The 21,988-nt window shown below is 33.1% G+C and overlaps 3 protein-coding genes across 5 annotated transcripts in view; 1 reads left to right on the top strand and 2 right to left on the bottom strand.

The window, feature by feature from the left end:
* The window catches only part of LOC119828760 (protein FAM92A), a 4,828-nt gene extending 3,536 nt beyond the window's left edge, over positions 1 to 1,292 (bottom strand). Inside the window, exons 1-3 of the mRNA XM_038351007.1 lie at positions 1,079 to 1,292; positions 350 to 509; positions 120 to 269 (exon numbers count right to left, since the gene is read on the bottom strand). Of these exons, the coding sequence (XP_038206935.1) occupies positions 120 to 269; positions 350 to 509; positions 1,079 to 1,215 (447 nt within the window). The 5' untranslated portion in view covers positions 1,216 to 1,292. The remainder of the gene's footprint in view (positions 1 to 119; positions 270 to 349; positions 510 to 1,078) is intronic.
* A 265-nt stretch (positions 1,293 to 1,557) lies between these two features.
* LOC119831801 (rab3 GTPase-activating protein catalytic subunit) lies at positions 1,558 to 20,991 on the top strand. The gene is made up of 4 exons (XM_038355334.1): positions 1,558 to 2,870; positions 3,225 to 3,409; positions 19,009 to 19,261; positions 19,470 to 20,991. The coding sequence occupies exons 1-4, from the start codon at positions 1,620 to 1,622 to the stop codon at positions 20,229 to 20,231; spliced, it is 2,451 nt and encodes an 816-aa protein (XP_038211262.1). The 5' UTR covers positions 1,558 to 1,619; the 3' UTR covers positions 20,232 to 20,991.
* On the bottom strand, positions 4,055 to 18,524 carry LOC119831788 (leucine-rich repeats and immunoglobulin-like domains protein 2). 3 transcript variants are annotated; one of them, XM_038355322.1, is made up of 5 exons: positions 18,236 to 18,524; positions 7,564 to 7,731; positions 5,600 to 7,162; positions 5,193 to 5,511; positions 4,055 to 4,862 (listed from the first exon to the last, which is right to left on the bottom strand). In XM_038355322.1, exons 1-5 carry the CDS (start codon positions 18,236 to 18,238, stop codon positions 4,600 to 4,602), a joined length of 2,316 nt encoding a protein of 771 aa, XP_038211250.1. In that variant the 5' UTR covers positions 18,239 to 18,524; the 3' UTR covers positions 4,055 to 4,599. The 3 variants fall into 3 exon arrangements, with proteins under 3 accessions (XP_038211250.1, XP_038211232.1, XP_038211242.1); XM_038355304.1 differs by having other exon boundaries at positions 4,971 to 5,511; positions 18,236 to 18,523; XM_038355314.1 differs by having other exon boundaries at positions 5,175 to 5,511; positions 18,236 to 18,523.
* Positions 20,992 to 21,988: the final 997 nt, after the last annotated feature.

Here is a 21,988-nt window from a genome sequence, read left to right as displayed (position 1 = left end):
ATAGGCAACTTTTTATTCCGATATTCCTACGGGATACGGACTTACGCGGGTGAAACCGCGGGGCACAGCTAGTTTGTTCATATATTTATAGTACAATGGATTTCCTTCACTATACATACCACCTGTTGGCGGTTGAATGGTTGTCTCTCTCGAGCTTTGTCTAGAATCTTTTTTCTTGCCATCTCCTTTTCCCTAACACTCATGGTGTGTTTTAGTTCTTCTCTCGCATGCTTACAAATGTTTTCATATTGGCAGAGCTCTCCAATGACCTATAAATAATAATTTATAGAACTTTCGTTCTTAAATCACAACTAACTACTATTTAAGAAGTGTTTTTTTATAAACAAACCTTTGCTTCTAATCTTTGAACAGCACAATTTCTGTATTCTTCAATAGCTGTTAGCGTTAAAGATAAGTTATCTAAACCAGTACTAAGAGACTTGTTTACCAGTTCGTTGTTTGCGTATTCCTTAATTATTTTGGAGAGTTCATCTCCCATATCCCGTAGTCTAAAACGAAGAGGTTCGATTACTGTTTATGGCAAAAATTAGTTTGATTATGGATAAGCAAGGAAGTGTTGTTACTTAAAAACAACGGATAAAATGAAAGTGGAACGACGAAACACAGTAGAGTTTTATTGGTTTACTATTTGGCCTACGGAGCCTACGGTCACGATATGTGGGAGCCCCACAGCCCACATGTAGTAGCCAGTGTGAGTTCGACATAAAGTAGGACACTTTTTCCAGAGGTCCTATCTTACATACCAATATTAAACAAAGTTAACGGACTGATTTATCAACGCACAACAGTAAAGTACTGGACCGATCGGGCTCAAATATAGCATGCAGATAGCTACAATAGACTCTACAGACGTAAGCTATCATTAGCATATCTTTTCTTAGCATCGGCTTAAAGATTTTGATAAATTATATCCCCAAGGAGACAGATATGTATGAAAGTATGTTCTTGGAAATGTTTTGTGACGACGCGGACTAAGTTCCAGACAACAACAGCTAGTGTATGTATGTATATATATGTTCGTGGTAAAGTAGGAAAGTTAATATTACAATTGTTTCACCTGGCAGTTTTTCTTGTATAGTCACCAAAGCCGACGCATAGTTCGCCGAAATTCTTTTCTACGTTTGTAATACGATCGAGTATAAATTTGGCCTGTTGTTCATAGCTTAAAGAGTGTGAACTATCTCCTCGAAACATAGTGTATTACTTCCACAAGAAAATAATTATTAAAAGGAGCTTTATTAAGTATTGCTGGCGTAAATGTGCATCTATTTGTTAAATGGTCGTCATGACGACCATTTAAATAGTGGTGTAATACCATTACTTAGACGTCATTAGCATGATTGAATAATAAAATCACATGCAAAACGATAAATGATTTATTCAATAAATCATATTACTAATAATTTATAATTTGGACTTGAATTTTTTATCATTATTTTATAACTATATAAAATATAGGTAACCTATATAAAAAGAAACAAGGCTTAAAAAAAATCTGCCTTTTTTGTCAATTGTCATAATCAATGTGTCAGTGTCCACATATGTCATGAACAGCTGTCTCATAGTATACAAATAAAAATACTTTATTTTAATTTAAAATGAATGAAGAAATAGATGAATACGAAATTTATCATCAAGATTTTACGACTGCGTCGGAATGGGAGGTCTTCATAGCCCGATTAGAAGAATTGATGTTAGAATGGCAATTATCTAAATCTAAGCTACCAAAACAGTTTTTGGAGAACACAAAGAAATGGATAACGAAAACAGAAGATTTGAAACTACATGGTCTTGATTTTAAACTTACCTATCATGCGCTCGAATCTGTTAAGGGCTCAGGTAATATAGAGATATCAGACGAGCATACATTATTGAAAGAATTGCAGGATAGTATTTGGGATTCGACGTCGAGATTTATGGATGATAATGATGGCAGTGCGTTTCCCGTATCGAATTGGTTTGGTCTAAAACGGTATATAATGCTTTGTCCTCGATCGCCTCTCGTTGAAGGAAGCATTATAAAATTAGTAATGAGTTCTGTCAATATTGCATTTGCCAATGCTGATTGTGGAGTACCATTCTTTGTTAAAATAAGAGAACATTGGCAACACACATACTTAGGTATTTATGAAGACAGTGATTTTAAAATCAATTATGACACAATACATTTGGAGCGTATTTCTAACCAGTGTTCACACCTCAGTGGTCTTGTGGGATTGTTTAAATCAAAGATATCCTCACCAATTCCCTTGGATGCTGTTGTTATTTCTGTCAAATTTTCATATGAACTTAAGAATTCTGATACTTTTGCATGGAGACAAAGATTGCAGTCCAATGAATTTTTATCAATAGATGGTTTTGATGTGAAAAAGTTAATTGAAGTTCCATTTGGTTCGGAGAATAATCCCATACAAAGTGCTCTTCTAAATGCCATATGGCCTCAATTCAGAGAAAGTGCTATAGTAGATTCTTCAACATTTTCTGATATTGATCCTTTAATGGCTCCGAATTGGACAATAACAATAAAAATGCGCACTAATATTAACTGCCTGTTATCAGATATGATTGAAAAAGTGATGAATTTACTGGATAACAACCATCTGCTTATGGATGTGTTGGGGCTAAGTAAAAGCTTGGGTATAGTGAATCCTTTGCACAAAATAACTGAGGCTCCAATAACAATATCAAAACTTGTGAAAGCTGCTATGAGACAAAATACAACAGTATCAGAATTTAAGGGGCCAATAGCGGATGATTTGTTGATGCCATTGTTGTATTATGTTTTTCCTGATGCCGTTGAAAGTAGTACATTCCCATATCCAAAAGAATTGGATGTTGAAAACAAACAGGTAAACATTAAATAATGTTTTTCTTCACTATATCATACACAAAATATTTGCAATAAAAAAATTGTTTTTACTCCAGAGATGTTGATAATTGTAAATGTTAACTAAGAAATATGATTTATTTTATTTAAAATAAACTTTTTCCAAGCTCATTACGTTTTGGTTAAATCATGCTGCATATTCAGATAATTATCATTGATTTTTACATTTGATGAAAGAAGTATACTATTCAGTGAAAAAAAAAAATCCTTCAACAACAGCAAATTTCATAATACAACATGCAACATTTACTTTATTCTGGGTGTGTGAAGGTATTGTTTATAGTAAATAAACTAATCATTGCTACATGTGTTTCAGGAGAATGCTGATGTTAAAATATGTAGTTACGTCAAGGCAAGCCCTGAAGATGGTTTAGTCTGGAGGCTCTCGGTGACATGCGCTAGACTTATGGATGCTGGTGGTTTACCTTATCTTGCACACTTTTGGTATGAATTTGTTCAAGAGCTACAGTATAGATGGGAGCACAGGATTCTTGTACCAGGGTGAGTTATGACGAAAATTCCGAATTATTGCAATCAATACTTTTTTTGCTAATTATGTGTCTTACTATCTTAAACAGTACAAAGTATAACTACTATTATAAAAGGAAAAGATTTGCTTGCTTTTTGGTTTTGAATAGATTGAAATTAATTTTATACCATTAGAAATCAACATCATGCCTGATGAACACAGTCTTTATTTTATTTTGTCTTTTACCTGGGTCAAGCCAGACCAGGATTTACTGCAAGTTATATTTAATAATAATTACTATTAATATCAAACAATTTATATTACTAAAACAATTGTACTTTATATGTACTTTGAAGCTAGACTAAAAGAGAACTTGTGTGAATATTTGGTACAATGTATGGAAATATAATTAAATACACGCACATCCTTACAAACATTCGCATTTATAATATTAGTAGGATGTGATGATAAGAGGTGTCTGAAAATCATTGCTGTTTAATGCTGTCGCGTTTTGGGCAGCAATAGCTGAAACGCAGCCTTTTACTTCTGTATGAGACATATAAATTAATTTGTTATTTAAAATGGTTGGAGCAACGACTTTTTTGTTGTTATTTTTTTATTAAATTATTATCATATTGTGCTACATGTAAAAAGTGGATAATAAAAACCCTTCAACATTTAATTTTAATTAAATATTTATTTACATTCATTTTCTTAACCAGTCACTTATCTATAGCACCATTTGGATCTGCTTCCATTGTGTTTTTTATAACACTAATATGTACAATTTATATTATTATTTTACTATACATAATTATATTGTAAATACTAAATATACATTTCACATGTCATTGGTTTCATGATGAAGCACTCAATGATTTAAAATATCCATATGGTTTTTAAGAAACAAATGTACAATTAATATATTTCTGATCGTTATCACTAATAAATAAATATTTTTGTCAAGTATATACTTATAAAAGGAAATTAAAAAAACGACAATCATTTACTGTCCTTTTCTTCACCTATTTCGACACCTAAATGCTTTCAAAGTTAGGTCACTATTTGATTCGTGGGCCTCGCAACTGTGACGGTGAGAATGTCGGCATGGGTTGGCGCGCTTCCGAGGATTGCATGACGATATACAGTACTTATGTACTGTTCGTGATGGCAAATAACGTTCGTGCCGCCTCATTTCGCCCAATACCGTCTTTTTCGTTCGCTATAAAGGTACAAGACCGCCTCTGGTTGTTGGGTTCCGTGCCATATAAATGTCCATATCATGATCTGTCCAGTTATCAGATGTATCGCAATAGCCTAATCCGATTGAGCCGACGCTGTAGCGACTCGCTGGTCGTGATCGCGATCTAGGTCTTCTTCTAGACCCAGCCGTGCCACTTGTCACTCCGCCAGCAGCTCCGCTTAGTGACAAACGAGATGCTCGTTCTGATGCAGCTCCCAATGATTGACGCGATTGTCGAAGATCTGTAACATTAGAAAATTATTTTTAAACGTTGTTTTGATTATATATTATTTTGTAGAAGTAGGGAAGTAAAAGCCAGAAAAAACATTTAGAGATATAGACTGTCTCACCGGTTCTCGATCCTAACAAGCTCCCAGGATATCCAGGCGCGCCATAGCGGCCAGAATGTGAATAACTGTGCTGTGATTGGCCATCAGCCAGAGAACGCGCGCGTCCCGGTCGGCCTTGTAAAGGATCTGGAGCAGCCGGTTCAGTAAAAGAACGTGCACGCGGAATAGATCGTGCACTATAAGCCGACACCTGGTCCCACTCACGCTGCTTTCCAAACGCACCAAGCGTAGTTAGCGAAGACAGAGGACCATTGGGACTTGGTGTTCCAGTAAGTCCACCACAGCATGGATTCGGTAGTTTCTCAGGCGGTTGCGTGTGCAGACGGTGGATAGTTCTTGATCGCCTGCGTGATGCAGCTGCAAAAATAAGTACAGCTACGACGATGGTTCCGCAAATTGCGGCACTAGCTGCTATCGTAATCTTGTCCATATTTGTCGCCGAAGCTGAAACTGTACGAACTTCTCTGCATTGCGAATACGGTACCGTCTCCGGACTGACGTGCACTTCCTCTAAGGAAATCACGCAAACGACGATACACTCCTGAAATTATTTGGATATTATGAATATTTTAAATTAAATGTGAAAATGAAAATAAACTTGTGTTGAGTAAATCAATTATTAAAGTTACCTGGGATGGAACATTTTTTATTTTGAATTCTCTTTCACTAGCTTCAAGAGGTGGCCCTTGTTTAAAACTTTTGTCACCGAATAATCTATATACTACTCGAAAGCCTAAAATATTTGCAACATCAGAATCCCACTGGATAATAACTGAATTATCTTGTCTGTATGCGTTCTTAACAATTACTTCATTTGAGTCATCAATCTTAGGTTTTTGTTGTGGGAAGTTCATTACAACAGGTGGTCGTTGATTTGGAGCATGGCGCCAGGTAGGCGCTGCTGGTCGTACCGGAGGTATTCTAGTAGTAGATTTTGTAGATGTTGTCGTTGGAGTTGTAAGAGAAAAGAGTTGAGTGGAAGTTTCATTATAGATGTTTATGATTTCAGTAGTGGTTGATGTCGTAGTGGTCGGAGCAGTTGCCGTTGTTGTAGACGAGGAAGTAGTTGTATGATTTGTATTCCATTCATTAATTTTTTTACTAGTAGTTGGTTGAGAATCTGTGACTTCAGGTAAACTATGCTCACAAACAAGCTCATTAGGCTCAAAACTATAAAAACCGCGTTCACGAAAGTGCGGTGGATTACCGCAAAATTGGGGATTTCTCTCGCGAGATGTGACTTGCAGTTCTCCATTGCGAATCCATTCAATTATCCAGCGCAGGCGACAATCACAGTTCAAGAAGCGTCCGCCTAAACTAAGTCCGCGTAGAGTAAGATTTAAATGCGCTAAAGCTTTCTCAGGTACTGTTGGTATAGGATTTCCATCAAGAGCTAATAAAGTTATAGAAGGATTGTTTAAAAATGCATCAGTCGGTACTTTGTTTAACAAATTAAATCCAATGTCTAAAACCCTCAACTCAGTTAAAGAGGCAATAGCCTCCGTGGGAAATTCAGGTAACAGGTTGTTAAGAAGACTAAGTGAGCTCAATGTACTTTTAACACCTGCAAAGGCATCTTTTCTTAAGTTAACTAGCAAGTTCCTTTCAAGATTCAGTGCCGTCAGTGATTCTAAGCCTTCGAAGGTTTTAGAACCGTCAGGTCCTGGTAATTCCCTTATGCTATTTTGAGACAGATCGAGAAATGCTAGACTTCTCAGACCACGGATACATTCTGGTACAGATTTTTGTTTAGTGCCTTTTAAATTTAGATTTTTCAAAGAGTTTTCTAAGCCCACCAGTGCATATGGCGCAAGTGTTACATTATTATCTGAAACTTTTAGAGTAGTGAGCTCTTGTAGAGAAACAAATGCGTTATTTTCAATATATGATATGCGATTTTTTGATATATCCAGTAGAGAAAGGCTAGTTAAAATGCTCAGGGCTTTCGTAGGTACTTCAGTTAGTTCGTTATCTTGTAAATTGAGATTCTTTAAAAATTGCCCTTGTCCTCGAAATGCATGATCTTGAACTTTCCTTATTTTAGAACTTGACATTTGTAGGTTATGTATAGCAAGATTAATAAATAGATCATCTGTGAGTTCTACTACTGTTGAGTTATTTATATATAAGAGATCTATAGTGATTTTGCGAGCATTTGAATTAAGAGCGAATAATAATGTTGAAAAGTTCACCTGTAAAGAAAATATATTTTAATTTTTATTAAAGTATTATTACTCATCCATGAAAATATCTGTAGAATAACTTCCTTTTTTAAGATATTCTTGAATTTTTATTTACTACAAAGGTTAAAGTAATATGTGGGAGATAATTTTTAAATATTTGATATATAATAACATATTGTTCTTTAATGCTTTAACTGGACCATAAACAAATGGCCTATTTTAGGTCGAATTACACGAATTGATATTTTACCCAATAGGTAACTCAAATGAAAATTTTTGAATAATATTATCAATACTAAGAAATAATTTCCCATATGCAACAAACATTTTATATTTCAAAATTAATGAAAGTATCCGTAAACAAATCGTAACCAACTATTTGAAATATATACGATATAGCTAATATATACCTGATCGCATTGTACAGACAATTGACGAGCTAAATTGTAAGCACACACGCATGCTTCCTGCAAGGCTGGTGATTCCTTCCACGGACACTGCCCCTGGACGTGTGCGATCAGTGTGACGAATAGTACCGTTACTTTCCACGGCTTAACACGTAGCCTTCTTCGATTCTCCTGGAATTGAATGAAGATTCTCATTTGAATTAAAAGGTCATGTGGCGTTACGTAATTATATGTTTATTAGACATAAGTTTGACCCTACGTCACGGTTTGATCATATAGAAAAATTTTGTAGGAAATACAAAAAGTTCTACTATTCAAGAACTTGTCTTGATGAACAAATTTACAAGATTTATGAATGAAAAACGGTTCTATGCGTAAGATATAATATAGTGTGTTTTAGAGAAGTTTTATTGAATTTTATTTTTAGTTTTATAGCATTGAATCTGTGAATAAAAGTAGTAGGATGGATGATATTTAAATGAGGCGAATATATACAGTGTTCGAATCACCAAAATGAAGAAGAATCGACGATTAATTCAACAAATTACACTTGTGTTTTGGTGATTTATTAATGATTTCACGGAACACTTTTCGATGATCACTTTCATCTTAATCATGGCCGGTAACTTTCTCAAATCACATGAAGTCGCAGCAGGTTTTAGTGTAATAAATATGGCTGCGTATAATGAGCTGTAATCAAGCGGTGCATGGACCGTTGTAGAGAAGTGCATCGTGGGTGCTTCGAACAAGCAGCCCGGAAAACTGCAGCTTTCCCTGCGCGTGTAATGCTAAATACGTGACTGTTGTTCATCGAACCATAAGAAACAATTAGGTATGCGTATGTAGTGGCCTATGTATTCATTATTAATTTCTTAATGCTTATCAGCGTCAGTGATATTTATATGTATTTAAATAAATTTGCTGATAAATATGTAGTAAAAGCGTTACGTTCATCTAGTCCACATTCTTACTTAAAATTTTTTTCATTAACATAGTCCGTAAATTAAGTTTTATAAATAAATTTTGGTAAGGCTTCTTAATTTAGAAATTAAAAACTTTTTAACGGATTTTAAACGCGATTTATTCATTATATTATTAACCCGACGTTTCGAACACTTTACAGCCAGCGTGGTCACGGGGAGACGTTTAAAATCCGTTAAAAAGTTTTTAATTTCTAAATGTATAATACTCGCGTAAAACCAAACACAAGAAAATACTAAGGCTTCTTAATATTTATGATTAAATGAGATCAAATATAGTGGCAGCAAAATGTCCATGCCCTATATTTTTACCATTAGTACATATAAGTTTTGCATGTAGGTAGACGGCTATGTCTGAACAATCGTGTGAGGGATGGAACAAATTTATTAAATGGTAATTTAATTTATTAAAAATGTAAATTAAACAATGTGGGTCGTTTAAAATTTAAAAATACATTAAGTTAATTCGTGTGATATCTGTACGTTGGTATGAGACCGTAACACTGGCCTATTTAGATGAGTCAACATCCGATTTCGCTGGTAACGGTAAACTCGAAGGCAAGTCGACGTACAAGGTGGTACAAGTAAGATGAGTTTAGGTGACCGATTCACTTTCGCGTGGCCTTTGGATGTTATACCTGTTTTAGATGTTCGAAGATGAAACGTAACGAATTCCGTAGTTGTATCGAAATAGTATGTCAATTTAACAAATAATGTTCGAATGGAATAATTAATATCTTACCATAATACCACACATGACTTAATACTGTACTAGATAATACTAAGCATAATTTGTTATTTTTCTTTATGTCCCCATGTATGCTTAAATCTTTGAAAGTACGCGACGGATTTTGATCGGGTTTTTTCTTTAATAGATAGAGCGATTCAAGAGGAAGGTTTATATGTATAATAAAAACTATTAATTATTATATATTACTAATTCAAATTAATGCGTGCGAAGCCGCGGGCAAAAGCTAGTAATAACTTAAGCATGTTATGCATTACTTAACAAAATATATTGAAAAATAAAGCATTGAGTAAAGTATACTAAAAAAGATATTTGAAAAATTAAATATAATTCTACGAAATAATTTTGCGTAGGTACCTATTGTTAAATGCTGCTTATCGATTTCTCTTCCCAAACATACTTTTGTTTAACCGCCGTAATTTCATAACAACGATTAATTTACAAAATAATAACGGGTTATAAAGCAACACTGAATTCACAAAAAGTCATGAAATTCTCACATCAATTAAAAATAATCGGCAATGCTAAAATAATCTCCATTATGATGTGGTGATTTGGTCACTTATTATTTATGATTTATTAGTTAGATAAGATTACTGAGAGTAAACATAAATTATATTTACTTAGATATTAATCAATTAAACGTCAATCGCTTGTTAATTATACATTTTTTATTACGCAAATGCGAATAATTAATCAATAATTATTATAATTGATTGAAGTTATTTTTTTTAACTTTTCAGTATTTTCGACTGGTTTCAAAATAGAGCTACTAGGATAAAAATGAAAATATCAAAATGGAACGAATGTGTTGATTGAAGCATAAGTATAATATTTAGTTCGATATAAAAATAATAGATGGCGCCAGTTTTACGTTGAGTCGCGCTATAGATATGTATGTTCAATATGATAAGTTTATTGCTATATGTTACATTAGTATCCTTCCCAGGACCAAACGGGGGATGATGATCGGTTGAATCACGTGTCTACGTGATGTCCGTCACCGAATGTTACGCATTAGACGGGCTAAAACCATTCTGACCCCAAATTTTTAAACTATTTTTATCGTTTAAATTTTTAACGATTTTTCCAAAGATCAGTGCTATTTGTTGCGCATTTGTTTATATCACTACTAGAGGTATATACTTGCAAATACCAATTTCATTTGATACTTATGTCATACATAATTAAGCAATGTAAATCTTCGATGTTTTTGAAGCCCCTACAGAAATCACATTAAATGAAATATGGTTTTGCGACTAGGCCGAAAGTATATCATTGAATGAGAACAGCAAACTGTTGTTAGCTCCGAGATGGTGTACTTGAACCGGGGAACAACGTGACTAGATTTATCGAGCGCCATCGCTTAAACAATGTGCACTATTGCCTCACCAAATACAATTTCCATTTTGTTTTGTTTTTTACATTTTGTTTTATTACGTATCTTCAATGCAAAAATAAGTACACGCAATTTGTGTTCATGAAAATTTAAATTTTTAACAACGTGTCGTTATAAGATAAACATGCAATTTAATATTAATATTACATACCATTCGAATTTCAAACTAATAATATTCATATAATTTAATCTATACAGGTATTTATATTTTCAATAAAGTTTTGTTTGGTATTGTTATTTCTAGGTTGCTAGCGTAGGAATTACGGTTATTTATTGAACAATGCTAGTAACTGTGATCTAAGAATATGACGTGTGGAATTTAAGAAATTTCCGTGATGTAATCTAGTTCTGGATGATTGATGTTGGCGGTAGCGGGTGCGTCGATTAGCCGTGAAGAAATACCGTTAGGTGGCGCTGTCGTGCGCAAGCGCAGTCATGATGACACTAGAGCACAATTTTCGATGTATTTGTAGAGTTTTGTTGAAATGTAACATGTGTTGGACTAGTAGGTATTTTAACCGTTTTACGCCGTGATTACTAGGTTATTTCGTGAAAGTAAAGAATGAGGCGTTTATTATATTATGCTTTCGCTGGAGCACATTAAAACAATTAAAACCTACGTAGGTACGTTCATATTTAGCTGGTTCATGTTAATAAGCAAATCCATTCTGAATTAAAGAAAGTTTTAAAATACACTGACAAGTTTATTTGTAGTCTTAATATTCATGCGCTTTCCAATTTTGTGATATATGGTACACTTAAAGATTAAAATTTCATTTATCGTATAATTCGGTCGTAAAACGATTTATGTATCCTTCCAAATTAGAACTGTTTAAATAGGTCCTAAGTATGCTTCGTCCGTCAAGTTCTATATACGAGTTAAATACGTACTATATACGAGTTAATTATGTACTGTATGAAGTTTTAGTTGGTTATATCTATAGTCTATACTAATAATTTAGAGCTGAAGAGTTTGTTTTGTTTCAAGACTGTCTGATGTTACATGATCCCTGAGTCCTATAGTCTATGTGTATAACTATATACGACGGACGAAGCAGTGGCGGACCGCTAGTTTTATATAGAACCTAATAGATATGTTTTATAAATGATCTACTTTTAATGTTTTCACTGATATTTAAATTTAAAGATGCGCAATTTTTTTTTAATATTTAAGTTTCGGTTATTTTAGTAGAAATATGTAAAATAGGTGAAGGAGGATGTAATTTCTTCTTTGAGGATATGATGTAGATTGAAAAGTAAACCTCAGCTTTCGACTGGCTAGCCTTCGCAATGTTTTTTTTATCAACATATTTTCATGGACACATTACCTTATCATCAATTAAAACTCATTCTTATATCAATAAATCATAATAGCTATAATTCAATGTTTCATTACGTTGCAAAAAGTCACTGAGGATCTTACCAGTTACGATAATTGACTCATTTCCTTTATTATATTCTAATTGTATTGAATTAACAGACAATATATCAGTAACGTCAAGTTTTGCAATAATGACGACGTAGAACAATAATTGATATTTTTCCTGACGTTATTGTAACGTTCAGAAATTTTTAATTAGGAACTCTTCGTGTTTCCTCTATGAGCCACATATTTCAATGCACTCAACAATATTTTCGTATCGATATTTCCGACGTGTATTCATTCGTCGCTTCTCATTTCAACATCGGGAATCGTTTTCGTTAATAATGTCTATTATTTATCAGCAAGAAATGAAAGCGAAACAAGAATGTCAAGTGATTTATATATATTATTATATGACTAAGCGTCAGTTTGTGCATTCTTTTGTAGATGAGAAACTACTGACATTTAACACGCTTTTCAGTTTTCTATTTCAATTATTATTGAATGGATTAGGGAATAATCTATGTGTGCACACATTTTTTTAATAATAGTGAACGATTGTTAAATAAATTTCGTGCTATATTCAACTCTACTATTTATTAATAGTAGGTACATTGAATTGTTCTGTTAATAGTCGACGATACGTAATTTTATGATTTATTACTATTTACGTTATGTGTTAAATGCATTAATTTGAATTAAAAGCAAAGCATAAAATCCTCATAAATATATTAAGCATTTGTCTTTTTATTCGATAATCTAATAAATCTAAATCTAATAAATAACCTTTGATTTGTTTGGAATAAATTTATCGGATTGGATACTGTTAACAAATCACAATTCTTTTGGATATTACCAATTGGGATACGTATCGTGAGCGTAAAGAATAAATTGTTTGTTTATAGTCAGTAAAAAAGAGCAGTGTGCATTCTGCTTGAAAAAGCGAAGAGTGTAAAAACGCCGGAATGCGGTGGTGCGTTAATGACGAGATGGAGTCTCACCTGTCGTACATTCTGTATTCCATTCGTTGGTTGCTACAAGAACGTATCTAATGATATAATCGATCAGAACAACCGTTTCTCAAGGCTTTTCGCGAGTAATAGGGAACAACCATGTCTGATAGTGTATATGTAAAAATCATTATATTCATGTCGATGCCGATGTCGTGATGTTTCATTATTACGCTTTTGAAAAATATTTATCCACACATTAATATGGAAAAATTAAAATTTTGCATATAATATCTGTATTTATTTAATTTTCACTACCTGGATGACCTGGTATTTTTTTTTTGTTTTAACTTTAATTATTCGCCAAAAATAGTATTATTATTCGCCAATATATGTCAGGAAGAGTCATAATAAATTGGGACTACTTAAACGCCTCCTATTTGTTAAAAAAGTAAGTTTAAGTCGATAAAACACGAATAAAGCACGAATATGACATTTTCTAAAAAATATTCCTAGCTAGATCGATTTATCGCCCCCGAAACCCCCTATATACTAAATTTCATGAAAATCGTTCGAGCCGATTCCGAGATTCTAATTATATATATACAAGAATTGCTCGTTTAAAGATATAAGATAAAATATGTATAGCCTAATCCTCTAAAATGGTGAAAAAACTTATATTTTTAGTTTCTATGTGATAAAACAAGAAAAGAATTGAAATAATATCTTGGATTGTTCACGTCATGCTGACTGACTGCGTGCTGGCTGGCCGCGATGCCGATCCACGCGAGACCAATAGCTAGTCTTTCCAATACTTATTGTTAATGTCATACGAAAAGAGTTTCATTCGTCTGTCACAAAGTTACGAATTAAATTACGAGTAGATATAAAACAATATATCTGAAAATATTGATGAATAAGCTCTAAGTTCAACTTTGTCAAAAATACTGCACTTAGGTGTGTGAAGTTTTTACACTACCATTTCCACATAATTCAAATTATAATATTTTCTCTTACTTAAATTTTTTTATTCGTTTTTATTGGACTCGATTTGTCTTTGATGAGAATATAATGTTACTTCATCACACACGAACACATCTGAAGGCAGCTACGATCGGTGAGAACGGTCGCAACTTATTTGACATTTGATATAAGTGTTATGATAACAGCCTGGAGTGAAGGTTGGAATAGCGATGTTTACTAAATACGGATGTCTGTGAAGTTGCGCTTAATCTATTTAGAGATCTCTTGGGAAAACATGCTATTATGATGAGCTCTTGCAACAAAACAAATTTAAACAACTTCAAGTTAAGATGATTGCGGTACGGCCAAAGTGTCTTGATTATAATAATAGTCTGGGTAAAATATAATTGAGGAGTGATTTGAGAAAAGGTTTTGAATTACTGAGTGATATATTTAATTTAAAAAATACTTATGCGCAGCTAGGCTAATGCTAGGCAGCTGGCACAGGCTAAACTGTTATATATATAATTATTAACTTATGTCTTCATTCTACCAATAAAATTATAGGTTCATATTGATATTATTCTACAGAAAAGCTTGTAAATAGAAATTGTAAATTAAAAACAACTCATCTCTAAGTTTCCCCGCAATACAGTTTACGGTGGAAGTAACCACCATTTTCTAATTGCTAATGTAAATTACTAAAATGATGTCACATTTCTCTCACCTAGAGACGCGAGAATCGCATCAATAGAAATCACTTTCTTTCATGCATATGTTACTGATGTTTCTCATCACTCTGACGTTTCGAAAAACATAATTTTTTACACGATCTGCGACTTTCAATAAAAAAAGCTTTACCATTTGCAGTATTAAGAATATATTGTGTTATAGCTAAGCTAACAAAATATTTTATTTTCACCAGTGTTTTAGTTAAACGATTAAAGCAACCGACTAATCATAAGCTTAATTTCCGGTAAAGTTTGGGTCTGCAGGACTGAAACTTTGTTGGTTTACGTCCTAATGTAAAATATCGTCGCTCAAATCATATTATAATACGTCCAGTATCGACGTTTGTAAATGTCCAAATATTAAATCATTGTTTGAAATTGAGAATAAACAATTAGATATCTCTAGCTATATAATGTTATAATGAAGTTACAATTTTTTTTAATAATGGTACTAAGAGCATGTGTATTTAAAAAGTATTGCTTTGACAAAATTAACATTACTTTTATTAAAAATCAGACTGTACGTCAGCACGTTTGTGTCGAATTTTGCAGGAAAAATCATGTAAAATCGCACAAAAGTTCATGTCTATTAGGTCCATAGTCAGTAGTCATCAATCTTCGTAAGGGTGTGTGCATCGTGTCGATGTGAGGAAGATGAATGGTACACCTGGACAAGACCAGTGAACCATAAAGTCCATACCGTAGTGTTGCATTACGACACGTGCAAAATATTTCTACCCAGCAAACCAGAACGGACAATAACTATCTATTGATAAATAAATAAGATTTTTTCATGAATTAACGTATGAAAACTGAAATTGGGTCATAACAACGAACGATTTTTATTGAAATGTTATTAATATTCCTTACTGAATCAATCTGTACCGAAATTAATAAAACTAATTCTTCATAAAATCATTTCAAGTGAAATTATTTTTTATCTATGCTTAACAATATAAAGAGTTTGTTTAATTAAACGCGATAATCTCCGGAACTCCTGGTCTGATTTGAAAAATTCTTCCAGTGTTAGATGATACACAGACAGCGACCCAACAGTCAGCTGTATATGAAATAAATAGGTAAAATATAATACAATAATGGAATAACAAAATATAAATTTGATAAAAAAAGTCGTTTAGATATTCACTTTGTTTGATTCGAATAAAAGAATGAAATAACGAGTATTTATTATTTGAATTTTTAGCTAGTTCGATAGCCGAACGTGGCAAGTGAATTTTAGAATTTTTTAAATGCTTAATAAAAATAAAGGAATGTTTCCTTACAGTAAAATTTGTCATCTCCAGTATTAAAATACTTTTCCTCAAGGGCATATCAAATATTTCCACTCTGTATATTTAATGTGAGCTATACTAATATGCCCTTATTAAATATTCTTTGATAGAAATGACGATAAGGTTTTAAAATCTAAAACTCGTTTCATTACTATTTAAATTAATTTGCAATTAGTATTAGAAAATTTCTAATTCAAATCGTGTTCTATCTAAATTAATGACGATTATTATGTTGATGGAGAAAGAGACAGTTGATCCTATACCTTCAAATATGAATGATGAATATATGCATACATACGAGTTTATACGTACGTACAAACGTGTTACACTTATATTTTATTTTGACAAAAATAACTCAAACTTATTTGAAATAACATCGATATGTAACATGTTTCTGAATTTTTTTTGTTCTTTAAATAAAATTTTAAAAGGTTGAGCTACATTGATTTAAAGTATAAGTTCGTCAAAAAAAAAACTGTTTAAGTAGCGATTGGATTGGAATTCCTAATGGAGGTTGCGTGTTGATATTGTTAGTAATGAAATAGGAAACGTAATTGTTTTTATTGTACCCGACTACCTTTGTACAACTATATTTGTATCCAAGTAGGTAAATGTGACAAATGAAAGAAAGTTTCGTGAAGTTGGTCATGGAAATATAGTTGATAGTGATAATTATAAACGTAAAGGTAAAATGGTGTGTTCTATTCTTAGAATATCTATAAGCTATCATTAGAAAGTCTCTTAAACTAAAATTATACATATTCCTGCATTTGTAACAAGGATTTTATGATTAATTTATTCATAGTTATGTTGAAATGTTCTCATCCGTTGAAAATGTGTCAACTAGTTTATAAGGCGCTGGCAAGTTATACATTAGATGATACATGTATCCAATGTATAAACAGTTACTCGTTCTATTGTCTAAACTTTTACAAGACATGGAAGTGAAATTGACAAAAACCGTTCTTGACAATGAGAATGAGTAGTTCTATCGACGAGCTGTGAGATAATTATGCAAGACGTGTTTTATATACTGGTTTAAGAAAGTATAGAAAATTTCGATGACTGTGTTATATTTTTCAAATGTTTTTCGTATGACAATCCTGTTTGATTTGTGGTTATTATTAAGGCATTATGGAATATAATAAGAATGTATAAGAAATAATTAATGTATTTAACTGAAAAAAAGTTTATTCAAGAAAAAGATACAAAGGTTAAAGCGCGGTTAAATTTTCTCTTTTTCTTATCTCAATAAAATAAAGAAATAAGAAAAACATCCGTAAGCCATCTCTCATCAGTCTAATTAACTGGGGAGTTTCTATATTATACACACGCATTAAGTATAAGTCAGCCTATATGAGGTACTAAAAGCCTGCTACCTGGAATATGCAGTCGCACTCATACATTCCCATAAATGTTTCTCGATTTTCATTAAAATTAAAAAAATGCAAATACACAAGAAATTACGGATTGCCAATAATAAGTTTATATAAGCAAGGGTTGGTTTGTCTTTATTGGGAAGTATTTTGTCATGTTTCATTTTACACGACCTTTTATTGTACATTTAGAAATTAAAGATTTTATCTATGTATTAACATTTGTCTTCAGCTGATCAGTGTAGAAAATTTTGTGTTGTTGAGATAACTAACTATAAAGAGAAATGCTCATCTTTAAAACTTAAAGCATTTTTATCAGTTCTGTTTTAGATACTTTATCTCGCGAGTGTCGAAGTTAAGCTTTTATTGAACTTGCAACGCTTCTTAGATTAGAGAAATTTATATATAAAAATCTGTCATTTGTCAGCTATGTAACAGGATATTGGTGTCGTTGGTTACTAACTAGGAATACAGTAAATACATACATTTTAGTACCTGTGATTTTAATTCTAATGTATTTAATTTCTTTGTTACTTTTATTATATCACATGCAATATCATTTTGGAAATACGAACAGTTTATATTTTAATATATTTCCGATTCATTTGCTCATCGATATTATTTGATTCTGATATCTTTAGTTTTTCCTCAGTGTGTCAGTTCAAGACTTAATCTTAAAAGCGATAACGTGTATGCTGTCGGCAAAAGCTTAATGCAATATAATTTCTTATACACATAAAATGCGCAGAATTTATAGTTTGTGTCGGTAAATATTGGTGCATATTCCTTGCAGGTCAGGCTTAGTGTGCAGAAGTTCGGAAAAAGCTGTCTATGCTAAGATTAATTGTTAACTAAAATCAGTGAGACGTTTACCATTTTTACACAATCCTGTACTTTTAAATCCTGTAACACACGCACTCCTTGTATCACTTGTGTTAAACACTCACAGATTTTCTTTGATCACGAATTTTCAGTCATCATTAGTACCTATTAGAAATAGAGGTCACTGTTGATAGGTTTACGCTAGCGGTACTATGCGATCGCTCGCTTTAGCTCCATGTCTGGACGTTGTCGCGGTCGGCGCCGGAGGCTCACTGTGCGTACGCGACGCTGTTCCCCCCAACGCGATCTGACCCGTGCATACTGGGCTCCCAACTCCGGTAAACAAACGGTTCACCGACCGATTAGATGTTGAATCTTGAAAAAGTTGCTTCGCGGACGCCTGCCTTCTGGTCTCGCTATAAATTTGTAATTCAATATGATAACGGTTCCAAGAGCATTCGCGCGTTTAGTTTATTTTATGTTGTTTGTAGGTCATGGCATACAAACAAGATTTTATAAAGAATGCCGATAGTCATAAAAATTGCAGGTATATTTTAATGTCTATATGTAGGTTGTCTGATGTAGGATGATCAGTAATTAAAGTTGCAATCATCTAAAATTATTTGAATTGTGCTTCCACACACGAGAGAGAAATTTCACCGACTCGGCCGTTGCGTATTCTTTACTTAATTTTTGAGGTCACATATTTTTTGCTTTTAAATTGCTTCTGTAGTGAAAGTTATAATGATGTAGGTCTAACTGAATACAAGCATACAAATAATTATGTTTGCCGAATCCCATGCTTTAACCGCTTTTATTTTCAGAGTTATCGACGGAGCACCAAACGCTCGAACGTGTTTACTTCATCAAAAACTACAGTTGTTAAACTGTTGCATCAAAAAGGCTGTCGAAAATACTACTGCTTTACCAGGAACTTCTTCTGAGGAAGAATTTTTCGATTGTTCTGATGATGAAGATGAAGAACAATTACCCTGGAATCGACCCGTCGGGAGACTTAATCGTTTGGAAAATGCAACTTTGAAAAATGGAGCACCTCTTTATGTCCCTCGTACACAAGTAAGAATTATTCTTTATGCACATTATTTGTATCTAAATTATCTGCACAAGAATGTGTGTCAGGTATGATACGGTTATTACTGTCCAATTTAATTTTAGATATTGACACTAACACATATCTTTTGTTGGCGAAAGAGAAAGTAATTTGATATAAAATATACTTTCTACTGCGTCCAGCTTCTAAATGTTATGCTTTGTATTTTAATAGGACCCAGCGCCAAAAACCGAGGATCAGTTAGAAGAAGATGCTGAATTAATGGTGCGATTAGGAGATGATGCAAAGGCGTCGGAATTGCGTGCTAGAATGATGAGTGCTTCTCTTCTTTCTGATATGGAAGCTTTCAAAGCTGCCAATCCGGGGGCGGAGCTTTGTGATTTTGTGCGTTGGTATTCTCCAAGGGACTGGAGGCCTGATGACGGTGGCAGTTTGGGCGATCGCATGCTTCTACCAGGTAATCCTTGGCTTGAAGCATGGAACGTCGCTAGGCCAGTGCCAGCTGCGAGACAAAGGAGATTATTTGATGAAACTCGTGAAGCAGAGCAGGTATTACATTTCTTTCGATCTAGAACGATTGCGGCAGTTGTTGAGCTTTTATTGCCTGCTATATTGAAGGCAGGTGCTGCAAAAGCAATAAGTGAAGGTGCCGTCGGGTCTAATTCTAGCGTGGGTGGCATTGACAAGAGGAGAACCTTTGAAATTGCTGCAAGGGATCTTTTCGAAGCGGAGCGTGAAGTGTGCAGATCTAAGTGTGTTCGAAAAGTATTGGGAAATAGTATTGAAGGGCAGCCGTTAGATGTAGCTGGTCGATCGAGAATCCTTAACGCAATGGGTGGAGGTTTACCTACACCCGCTAGAAGAGAATTTACTTTGCGCGTTAAGGACTCTGTGGGGCCACAGGTCATGCGTGCCGCTCTGTCTAGCGATATGATAATTATAGGAGCTTTTACGGAACGAACCGTGTGTTTGTAGCGAAATAAGTTTTTGTAATCGAAACTTAGTTACCAAGATTCTGAAGTCAATTGAATGGTATCGTGTGGTGTATATGAAATATAGAAAATATGATTCCCTTGAGTGCTGCTCGCAAAATCGCTATAAAACTCTAGTTCCACAATAATTGGTGCTTAAGCAGATTTATATTCACTAAAGCACATCCATTCCAAAGCATATTCTAATTCAATTGTATTGAATCATGAAATTATGCCATATATTTTTTCACAGTGACTATTCTGCCACGCTATTAAAATCGTTGACTGCCTAACAAAATTGCGTATTATTTTCTATATTATATTTTCATTATTGTTAAACAAGGTTCTAGGTCGCTAGTGTAGTTTAAATCTTTATAGCTTAGATTTTTTATTGAACATGTTATGAAGTTTTAATTGTTATAGTACTTTTAAGGACTTCCGACATAAATTTTATCTTGTTATATACCGCTAAATTTATTATAAGGAATTGAAATCTTATGATTATACGTAATATGTATGTAGTTGGAAAATGGATGTATTTTACAAATTTGTGTTTGTTTTTGAAAAAAAAAGTACCTACTTCAGAATAATATGAAGAACTAGTTTTAAGGGATAAAACACAGTGCAATAAACAAAGGCAAAAAAGATATTTTAAAATTGCATAAAGTATTGATATAATTATGTATTACTTGAGTTATCGTCAATATTTGTGTTGTATGAAATTTTGTACATATGATCGAGGGTTCAAAAATAAATAAATTATATATGGCAAATTGAATATACTCTTTTATTTACTCAATTCTGTCTTATTGATATGAATAATCAGGCAACCGTATTACAAGCCGTATTACAAGCAATGCGTTTAAGTATTGTCGACAACAAACTTCCATCGAAATCTTTATCACTAATAATACGTTAAGGCTCGTCTTATAATAAATTCTGGGTAATGTATTTACAGACATACTTTTCCGAGCGCGAGCGATAAATTTCCATTTCCTACGGGCAGAATGGGCAAAGGCGCGGGCGACACGCTACTTAAAAGGGTTAGCTAACAGGACGAAATATCAGATAGCTGGTCAACGTCAAATTTATTTATTCTGTATCCGAGTATTATGTTCCCTAATGCAAACACCAAATATTTGTAGAGAAACAGCGGAAAACTAGAAATAGAGATACTGTCGAGGTAAATATCGGTCTGATACACAAATGTATGCAGGGGTTAAGTTAAGTCCAATTGTTTTGTTTGAATTGTCACAAAGTGTTTGTTACACTATTAATAGCTTCGGCATATTAGACGGAATTGATAATTATTATGATTTTTCAACCGATTAAAAAAGAGGTTCTCTATTCGATTGTTTTTTTGGATTTGTGCCTTCCGTGTGATCCCATTAAAATTTGGTCCAGCTGTAACAATTTAAATACGGATTAGTTTTCTCTAAAAATTATTATGTTTATTTAATGAAGACATTTTACCGACCTACTAATATAATGTTTTTTTACACTTTCATTCGTTATAAAACATTCCTGACTATTTGAGTTCTATATTGGGCATTCATAAATATTCATGTGTATATTTCGAACGATTGGTATTTAATTTAGGTGTGAAAGTGAAGCCGTTATGGTTATTTTTGTTTACTTTATTATTTATGTTATTAAACATTAATTATTATCCTTCTACTTTGATTTTATATATAGCTACAGTGTATTAACATCAATAGATGTAATGCAGTCTTTTTGCGTTTTAAATGAAATTAACCCAAA

This window comes from Zerene cesonia, chromosome 1, assembly GCF_012273895.1.
Source record: "Zerene cesonia ecotype Mississippi chromosome 1, Zerene_cesonia_1.1, whole genome shotgun sequence".
NCBI lineage: Eukaryota > Metazoa > Arthropoda > Insecta > Lepidoptera > Pieridae > Zerene > Zerene cesonia.
This window is presented reverse-complemented; position numbering and strand designations above follow the sequence as displayed.